The 10,778-nt window shown below is 40.1% G+C and overlaps 1 protein-coding gene across 3 annotated transcripts in view; it reads left to right on the top strand.

The window, feature by feature from the left end:
* The first annotated feature begins 1,353 nt into the window (after window positions 1-1,353).
* Window positions 1,354-10,778, top strand: part of LOC111254284 (uncharacterized) — a 19,397-nt gene continuing 9,972 nt past the window's right edge. The window contains exons 1-6 of one of the 3 annotated variants that reach the window (XM_086975452.1): window positions 5,281-7,047; window positions 7,327-7,686; window positions 8,114-9,154; window positions 9,365-9,431; window positions 9,860-9,913; window positions 10,362-10,588. In XM_086975452.1, the coding sequence (XP_086831578.1) occupies window positions 7,684-7,686; window positions 8,114-9,154; window positions 9,365-9,431; window positions 9,860-9,913; window positions 10,362-10,588 (1,392 nt within the window). In that variant the 5' untranslated portion in view covers window positions 5,281-7,047; window positions 7,327-7,683. Of the gene's footprint in view, window positions 1,670-5,280; window positions 7,687-8,113; window positions 9,155-9,364; window positions 9,432-9,859; window positions 9,914-10,361; window positions 10,589-10,778 lie in introns of those variants that run through there. The other 2 variants (XM_086975450.1, XM_086975451.1) reach the window with 2 other exon arrangements.

The raw sequence follows: 10,778 nt of genomic DNA, 5'->3' as shown, positions 1-10,778 counted from the left end.
GTATTGACTTTCTACTGATACCTATGGCTATATATGTAATTTTGCTATGGTTGGAATAGCCAATCATAACGGTCGTTACAAAAAAAATTGCAAGCGGAGGCCAATGCCGATATTGTTTCGTGTTGTCTCACGGGAAGTAGGGACACCCTTGCATGCCTGAACTCACGCATACGCACATCACGTTCGGTGATGTCATGGTCACTGTAGCCTAAAGTGTGTCTATGTACTGTTATGACTCTTTGTTTCTTCGAGGGTCACTGACTAAAATTTTAATATTTTGCGTGACGGTGATTGGCCTTGGTCTGCTTGTCTTTTTCGTTATATTTCGATGTTGTGTAATATTTGCTTAATGATACCGTTTGTGTAAAGGGTACCGACATCGATTATAGTTGAATTGATGCTAGATGTTCCCGGCGTACCTTAGAGGAAGCAGAAGAGGTTTTAATCTTTTCGGTGTCGTAGCTTCGATGAACTTCACCATGCGATCTGGCTACATGCCAAATAAATGGAGACAAATTTTGTTCTTGTATCTAAATCTAGCGTCGAGTGGCCTTTGCAATATTAGCAGTGGAGCAGACTGTCCTGCAGATGTACGCAGTGAATTGCTCAGAGCCGGTATAGGTCTTCATTCGAGTTAGAGGCTAAAGAGTATCATAGCAATCAATGACTTTCAGGTTCAGTTTGATCTGCCTGACCATTAGCGAGAGTAGGAAGACCGAAACTATTTTCTCTTGAGAATAAGGGTTTCCGTGAATAACTTTGCGCTTCGGCTTATTCAGTACGATCAGTAAATACAATCTGCGTATTGATTTTTAAAGCTGACGAAGTTTTGGCGCAAATACTGGTGTCGAAAAACAGCGAACAAGAGGTGGCAATCACCGGATCATTCTATTATTAACCAAAATCTATTTCCTATTATCGTAGGCTGTCTACGGGCTAGAGGATCAAGTGGACTCAAGTGTATGGTAACGTCTTAGATTTTATGGACGGTTACTTATTGAAGGAAAAAAACCAGAAGGTTAAGAACAGCCAGCGACCGAACCACTATTTCACTAAAAACCCACCGTAATCAAACAGTCAGTCGCCCGGGAAATTTCCATTCAATCTTGACCTAAAGTGGACGTTTAACATTCAAACTTGCATGTTGACTTTTGAAACACGTGCTGATCAGTTAATTGATTGTGACTCTATTTGTGAATGTCGGCATGTTCTTTATTCAACTAAAAGAATAAAAGATCACCTAGAGGTTAAAGACGGCAAATAAACATTTTAAAAGGCCGTACAAGTTCAAAGCTAGCAGTGCGAACTCTGGGGTATTTACACGTGTTAATTGCCGTGGTTGACTGGTGAGTGACGCAGAGGGAAAGTCCTGTGCGGTTTTGCTGTGAAACGTAAGCCACTGAGCTTTGGTTTTGTATCAGAAGCTTACCAGTTTGAATTAACACAACGCGGGAATGGAATGTTCCAAACGGAATAAAATTCAATGAGAGATGTGTAACCCTGTTTAGAGAAGAACTTGTCATCGAACGCTCCTAAAAGAGGCAAAGGTTTTCGGTCTGTTAAGTCAGAAACGGTCACTTCGAATTTCAGCCTATATTAAAAAATGATTTGTCAACGTTCTTAAGTTGAGCTAGGGTACTACATGAACCACTATTGGTTTCTAAAAACGGTAAGAAAAATCGTAAACAGTAACATATTTCGAAATGGGCTTACTTTTTGTATGGGTTTTTTTGCACAAAACATTGGAAACGGAACAAACCGTAACCCTCAATATCCTAGCATACAGCTGCGATCTAATAGCGGAACGATGAACTACTTCGAACTGTTTCATCAATGCCGCATTTCCTTGTAGCTAGTAACAATTCGATAAGCGCGTGAACTTTTTGTGAGCAAGGCATGGGGTATTTGTTGCACTTCTTTGAAAAACCACAATGGTCTGCCTGCACTGAGCCGTTTTCTGACAACGGCTGACACAAAACAATTGGACAAAATAGTTATATATATATATATATTTTTTTTTAATCATAATTGTAATTAAATTATATTAAGATTAATAATTATTTGAGTTATCTAAAACGTTATCTAAAATAAGAGGGAACGTTAGTTGACACTAATCGCCATTGGGCGTCTGGTTTCAGCTTAAACGGAGCCCATTATAAACAAAACCGAAACAACAGTCCAGTCAACCTGTGGGACGGGTCATAGTATGGTGAATTTATCTTGACATTTTTGTATCAAACGTATGATATCGTCAAGGCAGTATAGCACCAGTCTGTCTGCCAATTATTTAGTGGTTGGATTTCTTGTCTATAAGGGTATTACACTAATATTCAATGATGTCTAGTGCTCCGCTCATATAACCAGAAATGTATTGGTTTTTCAAATGCTAGTTCTATGTTTTTAGTTTGGTTACATTTCCTATAATTTTTAATCATCAAATTAGTCTTAGTGATTTATCCATTATCACTTCTGTTATGTTGCATCTATCAGCCAGCTTGCTAATGGGACCAACTTCTAACAGATTTGGAAAAAAATGCACAAAAATTTGTCATGAATGCATCTTACCAGATGTAAGAGTTCGGTTTATTCTATCCTTTTACGATAGCTCTCGTAATGAATATCTCGCTCAGGTTAAAGAACACGCACTTGCGGAAAAAAGACGGCATGTTTTTTTGACTTGCAGTTGGTCTACAGCCTCTACTATGTGCATGTTTAATCATAGATCTGGATCTAGACTAAAAGATATTACCACAAGAATTATCCAGGAGGGGGGTTAACGACATAATGTGCTTACCTCAGCCCGTCGCTGAAATTCGCTCACAATGCAAAGTGTCAACCCAAATGTCAGGTATACGACATGTTTTTGTCCATCGGTTATTAGCTATTCGGCCTATGGGTATTGCCGAATATAATTGGGTCTTCACCAACAGACTTTTGAAAACGCATGATAATAATATCACATATAAACCATTGCTTAGCGCTTACATTTGAACCAGCGACAAACGGATGTTCATGGTAACCACAGCAGCGTCCCAGATCATGCCGCTTCATGCCATAGGTAACATTTATTGAAATATCTGTATTTATTATAGCGATAGTTTAGAATTGAACGTAAACCTTGAGTATGACGCGACTCTTTCAAAGGAAGACCTTACTGTCTACATAATATTCTCAGTGTAGTTTCGAGCGCTTTCTTTTCTGTGGTGTTACAAACACGATGACATTGATGACAACGACGTTATTACAACTTATACGAATTGTGATCAAATTACATCATTGCTGCTTGTAGTGTTGCACAGTTGGAACAGATTTCCGATTTTCTATTAAATCTAGGTTCGTTTGATCAAATACCATTTCAGTTTACTGGTCAAATTTGAAATAGCGTAATGATCGCTTAGTTCAACTAGGCGCGCCTTGAGTGCGTAAGAATAAATACGGCACATAACGTGAACGGGCCAAAATTCCTAGGAATTCCGCCAGATGCTGTGAAATCAAACAACATTTAGTCTATTAATGATGAACGATATTTAATTATTGTATTTTAGTTCTTTATTGACGGCATGTGTTCTATTGGACAAGGCCTTGTATTGCGTTACTTTTGTAATGCTCTGTATATTCAATGTCTCATCGGTAAGGCACTTCTATTGATTTCATGTGTCCATTTCAAGTACATTGGATTTATTGGTATCGCGAAGGTTTTAATTGTTATACGCTGTAAATTGGATTGAGTGCCTAGGCCGATATGATTAAAATCATGTGATCAACGTCACAACGATAGAAATATAGAAAGCTTTGAGTCTCTTGCTTCGCCTTTTCTATGCTACCTATTGATTTACGACGGTAACGATTGCACGTGTATTAGGCGCTTAATTTTAGTTATTAATTCCTTGATATATTAATAACGGCAAAGAACGAGCAACGTGCAGACTAACAGCTGTGACCCGGTTAGGGTTCTGGAATCTGCCCGTTGCATTGATTTTCATGAGTAAGATTATCTAGTCTTTTATCATTATTACATCCTTCTATAATAATTTTTTCGCAGCTTACTGCTCAAAATATATTACTAAGGCATTCATGATGAGACTGATGGTGACTCTAAGAGCTTTTGTGATGTGCTTATTTTTCTTTCACGAAGTTTGCTTCTTAATGGCACTAGTTTCATATAGGACAATTGATTAGTTTTCGCGTAAATACATAACAAACATTTTATCATAACTATGAGTTGAAGGCGTAACAGCAAGAATTTCTTTTGTTGCATTATTGTTCGAAGCTTGTTGGTGAGCTGAGTGAATATAGCATCTCTCAGGTTGACGCAGTTGAATAAAATTTGCAGATGTTTTCTGCTATCTTACACCTAAAATTGGCTGCTTACAAAGGACAAAGCTATCTCACCGAAAGGAACCTTTGTACGTCAGGACGTCCATTATGCTGTTACTTAAGATTGGCAAGGTGTAACGCTTTGAGAAGGTTTTCAGCACCTCAATAGGCGCTTCGTTTATCTATTAAATCTATATTATATTATTATGTAGTATTATTACTTACGATAACATATCAGTTTCATGATATGTAATTGCTAGGAACTATTGTACTCAAACAATGTGTCATCAACTTAGCGTGCATTCTACTTAAAGCGGAGATCAAATTTTATTGGATTGTCGTTTTTTTTTTATTGGATTTTTGTAAGTTCGAATTTAAAAGGACACTACATGCGACGATTACTGTTTTTAGGACATTTAGTTCATAACTGTAATAGTATTTTGGGCACTTGTATTAAATCCCAAAGGTGTCCGTGTATATATATATTCGATAAGTGTGACTACACGCCGTAATCGTTCCGACTGCACTGATACCGATATTTTTTATTCAATCATTGATCTTGGTTACCTCGTTTGGTGGCATTAGAGGTCGATATGTCTCACAATCGAATGTACGTGACGATAGTTATAAGCAAACTGTTTGTATCAGATACATGTGCATATGCGAGGAACTTTAAAAACGAATAATTGCTAACCATTTGGCGAGCAAAGTGCGCTAAACAGAAGAACTGCGCCTAGAGTCACTCCGCGCTGGGTAAACAGATGTCTCGTTTCAAGGACGCCATCTGGTCCCTCTTCAGAGAGAAGAGCGCTCGACAATACTTTTGGCTTCTTTTGCATCACCTAGCTCCCTTCTTCTTTCGGTATCGTAAACAGTTTTGGCGGAGTCGCACTTTATAGTTTTCCCCACCTTGATCAAATGCTCTTCAGAAGATAAACAGATCTAGTGCAAACTGTGAGTTAACAATGTGTCACCTGCAATCCGTATTGATCAAGATCGCCTAGAAAGAAAAACAGTAACTAATGCCTATTGCCATCCTTCATTTACTGCATGGTCTTCAATACATTCGATCGGAACGGCTAAGATCGGCCGTATAGTAGTTGACCACAGCAGTGGGTAAGGCGATAGAAAACAAACGTGTCAGTCTCATGCGACGGACCCTGACCTAAGTGACTAAAAAATGTCTCCACTAAATTAGTACGGACATCATGTAATAGAATAACGATGAGATGTGTTGGCTTCCACTGAGAATAGGTGGGCTCTGATTTCGGTGGATCGAATCAGTTATGTTTTAGCAACAGAGTTGCTTAATTATTACGATATCCATCACATGATTTAGTTATGATGTGGACTGACTTGTATTTACAGTTTCTCGCAGTATAGCTGATTGCTATATGTCTATTAAATAAAACACCTAGATCTTGTTATGATACGTTAAAGACAATTAAAAAATGCATATACATAGGGTCCGTTAAAAAATGTCCTACGTAAGGGCGGGCTGGTATTGAATTTTTTATTTGAATTTTATGCTAATCTCAGTTAATGTACCAGCCAATATTCAATGAATTTGCGGCTACGCTAGCTTTTCTGCCACAAAACGTAGTAGACTTATTGATGACTACGGTCTATTGCTTTTGACTATATAGAGTCAACGTTTTTGCGAAATATGTTTAATCAAGAACATAATGGTATAGCCAAATCAACGTAATTAGAATGAAGAAAACTATACTAATGATAGAGAAATAATACGAAGTGAGGATTCCGCTAAATGGGTCTACAACAGCTGCAAGACCTCTTTAAGGCATCTAGAAAACGAGAGCTTTTCGAATCGTAGCCTTAGTCTGTAAGATTTGTTGAAAGTATACTCATATATTCGTATTATATCTATAGTATATTAAAGATATTCTATAGTATATTAAAGGTATTCGCTTTCTCTATGCATATGTGAGATTCGCGGCTGTGATCGCCAATTACAGTGTGCAAGGAATAATTTGCTCAAAAAACTAATCCTTAGAGCGACGACACATCTGTAAACGTCTAAGACTTATAAAACAAGCTATATTCATATAGTTCTGATAGGCAGCCAGTTACGGGCTTGTTCACACACTTTCTAATCAAAGGCGGATACGAAGACGGCGTTTGTGTGCCTGAATGACGCGATCAGTAAAATCGATTAGCAAACTTTCTACGAAGTCTGCTTGTAATCGCCTGGTTGTTGTTTGTGGAAATATATTCAGCTTTAATTAGAAACATTCGTCTGTTATCTAACGTGGCTTTGTGCTTCTACACGGTGCACCTGTCCCACCCATCATAAAGATAGAGGGGTATCGGAGCAGTGCATCATATGATAGTAAATAGAAACAACTTTTTTCGAAATATATGGAAAAAAAAAATAAAACAACACCAGGCGCAAGAATTACAAATATTATTTCCGCTAAAATCAGAACTCCAAATTATCTAGAAGAGCCAGATGAAGAAAGTGGTTGACGGTAGAACAGATGTTCTACTAACGAGACCCATAAACGAGTACTTAAGCTAAGGTTGTGAAACTCGTTAATTAGAATTATAAGGATTGCTCGACAAGTAGTTTTTTTTTTTGGGGGGGGGGGTAAGGTCAGACTACGTCGTTGCTATTATTCCAATGGCTCGATCGGATAAACCCGCAGTTCGTCGAAAATGCACAAAATCAATTAGTTACATGAGCCGGTTTCGCCCTACAATTATATCTAGGTAGGTAATTCTCCATGTTTATCTAACGAGCAGTATACATTCACTACGTTACATACCATATTTAGTATACCTTCGTATTCAATCATTTCGAAACAAGCGATTCTAGGGCACACTTCACTTGATAGAGCAGTTCCATCTGCGGTCACCTGATTTGAGCCCTCCGGTATGACGGAATAACTAATACCAATGATATCCTTGAGCTCACATTTAAGCAAAATTTAGCAGAATATTTCGCACAGAAAAATTTTCCTGGGACGTCGTAAACTTGGACGGCGTCAGTTTCAGGGACCTATCCTTAACACTGGTGAGGTGAAGCGAATCGGCTATACTCGAGAAGACTGTATCAAGTGATGAGCTATATCCATATTATAGAGCCATCGTTCGCTCGCTGCCATAACTGGCGGACATTGTCAACCAGGCTGATTTGTTTTTTTTAACTGTCTCTGACTTGGTTTTGAGACTCAAAGACAAACCTCCTGAAAAAGAGAATTATCGAGAAACAACCGCAAATTGAGCCCATAAAACCACATCGATAGAAAAACAGTAACTCAAAGCTGTCTGAGAGTCACTACCAGCGAACTCGACGGTTAAGTGGTATAGATTGCGGAAGTGCCCTATAGGACGCCCACGCAGATTATGGTAAGTCTGTTTTTTGTAGGGATCGCTGTTGCTACTATTCGTGGAGGAAAGGGCAAGCCTTTAAAACTGTGTCATACCTGCCGTATCCATCTGTATGCTATAGAGACACAATCTCTCTATAATGATACAGTGGTCACCAGTTTGCCTACTGAACTTAGGGTGAACGTGAGGTGTTGTACGTTCAAAGCCGGGTGTAAACACGCTTTGTCTCGAGCTGGAAAGAGCCAGGCGTGGTAGTCTATTTCATAGCATTACAGTGTAGTTCAACTATGCCAATATTAAAGGCTTTTTAAGAACACATAATGCACAAAGTTTGAGTCAAAGAATATTTTGTACAGTTTAAGACGTCATTTCCATATCCCCTTTTCGCTCCTTCACTCCTCTTTAATATTATCTTCCCGCGTTTGTCTTTCATCTTCACCTCTAGGTGAATAGCCTGCTGTGGCGTGTTTTCGGAGGCCCTTGCAAAGAGGAGCCGACCGACGCGCATCCATCGCTCGTCGTGGTACCACCAGCTCGCCATCCGGACGCCGCCGAACATCACCGTCATAACCCTGTTGTCGTTGGTGTGCCTCATTCTGGACACAACCCGTTTGAGTATCTCCCTCTTTCGCTATCTTTTCCTTTAACAATTTCAGCTGACTCCACAACAATTGGAACAGCAACAACAACGGTTACGGCACATCTTGGACTTTTGGACACTGCAGATTCCGTCCCTTCTTTACCTACACCAGCGTTACTGCCTACTGCACAGTCCGCCGATTTCAAAGGCAGCAGTAGCAGTCTGATCTCGTGCGCGAATGCTCCAGCATCCCTGACTCCGACGACGCTTGCCATTCCAATCACACCCGCGGCTCCGTTAACGCCTGTGAGCTCGGCAGGCAGCGCGGTCAGTCCCCAGAGTCCACTCAGACTTCCATCATCAGTTGTGCCTTGCACTTCTTCGGCGCTGTGTGCTTTTACTTCTATTGTAACCGGTCGACATTCTCAGTTTTTTCCTCCGCCTGCGTTACTTTCGACTCTCTGCGGTGCTCCACCCCGATCGAGTGCGATTGGAGTTCACATCGGAGCACCGGCATCTTGCTGTTTTCTACCTCGCAGCCGGCCGCTAGCTGTGGGGCTCATGGACGCCCCTGCCAGCGCCGCTCATATTTGCGCTGAGCTATACAATCCGACGCAACAAACGTTTACGACCGACGTTATAGATGGCATTAGCCAGAGCCGCCCCAACAACGGGAACATGGGTGGACAGCAAATTAGAACAGGGGTAGGCGGTCTGAATTCCGCAGGTGACGGTGTCGGCGACAGCCACGAAAGCAGCCGTCACCATCAGCATCATCATACCCATGATACTCGAAATCATAGTCATCTATCAGGGATTAGCGAAAATTCTGTGACCTCTGCAACGGAAAACAAAGCGACGCTAGCTGGAAGCAATGAGGCCAACAATGGATACGCTATCGTAAAGGTACTTGCAGTAAATTATACAATTGAGGGTATGCAGCTGGTGTGCGTCGATAAACACAGACTAGCGAATATTAGATGTCTGAGGTATGTTATATAACTAAAATTTGTAATGCCACTTATCATTAAATGGTCAACTAACAGTGCTAACGGTAAAGAACTTGATTATTTCAACCGATACATGATTTCGCCCTGGCCAATTCTGATGTTTCAGCCTGTCACCGTCCTGACAAATCTGCAACGTGGCAACGTACCAACACAAGCACCAGTGACACTTATACGTAAGCATGATACTTTTGATACTCTACAAACACGTTTATATTTGAAACATTTGCTATTGTCAAACGTTTAGCAGTACACTACTGTAAAACGCATGTGTTGCTTTGTCGACAGCTACACTCTGATAGGAAATGTATACAAAACGTCGAAATTATTCTTCGAGATTCTCACATAACCACTTTTATTAAGTTCAGCTAAGTGTTCATGACACGAATAGATTCATTTCTCGAATAATTGAAGAATTTAGTATTAGTTAGTATTTTCGTTAACTTTTGGCAAAGTGAAATGCAGGCTTAGAAATGGATTTTAAGCGGATGCGAATCTTAACCGAGAAATTAGCTAAACAGTTTTTTGCGCTGAACTTCTGTGGATCAGAAACCGGAAGCTTAATTGAAGTCACTGCTTGTTATTTTAACGGGTGTTCTTTTAGTGCGATGCATCCATCAATTGGTAGCTCAGGGAGATCTGCCTAAAGAGCCGTTTGGTAAGTAAAGGAAATATTTAGATTCCGTTTAGACAAGTCCATTTACATTGGACAAGAATTTTTCAATCCATTTTTTTCGTTGCACTTATTTCTAAGTGATGTCTGTCAATGTAAAAAGGTATCACTTTTAAAACTTCAACGTTTAGCTTTCGAATTAATATCGGCGCCCCTTGGTCTATGCGGGACAACATGCTTTATTTACTGTGCTTTATCAACCCGCCAAAGATTGATCTCGAATCTTGGCACACTCTACATAAAAGTTTGCGATATTCAGATATTCTAATCTGGTCGTACATGTGGTCGGTCTTCGACTACTCACATTGAAAAGACTTAAATAGACACTTGTATTTCATAAAATTTGTCGCACAAACATTCATATTATATCCAGACCATTACGCCTTTAAATACCTCCCTTTTCTAAAGAAGCTTTCCAATTCTAACACTGCAGCGGAGCGCCGCGTCGATCTGCAAGATAGTGAAGGTCTGACTCCACTCATGTGGGCTTCATTCCACGGCCAAATTTTAGCTGTGCGCCGACTTCTCGCGCAGGGCGCTGCCGTAAACGCCCGAGCACCTTTAGGGCAAAGCGCTCTTTTGTACGCTGCACATCGGGGGCATGCGGCCGTCGTACGGGAGCTCCTCATACATGGGGCAGATGTTAATCAGTCGGATTCGGTAACTACAGAATGCACCGGAATATTTTCTGTGTAGGAAGTTCGCAGTTTTTCAAAATAATCGACAAACTACTGATCTTGAACTCTTATTCACTTTTAGTGATAGTGGCGAAGTACTAAAATGCGTATCGAGTTTGTCAAATTGATAGATATATATTCTTTAAATTGTCAAATAACATTTTGCTATATAT

Source organism: Varroa destructor, unplaced genomic scaffold, assembly GCF_002443255.2.
Source record: "Varroa destructor unplaced genomic scaffold, Vdes_3.0 BEIS01000007.1, whole genome shotgun sequence".
In the NCBI taxonomy this organism is placed as follows: Eukaryota; Metazoa; Arthropoda; class Arachnida; order Mesostigmata; family Varroidae; genus Varroa; species Varroa destructor.
This window is presented reverse-complemented; position numbering and strand designations above follow the sequence as displayed.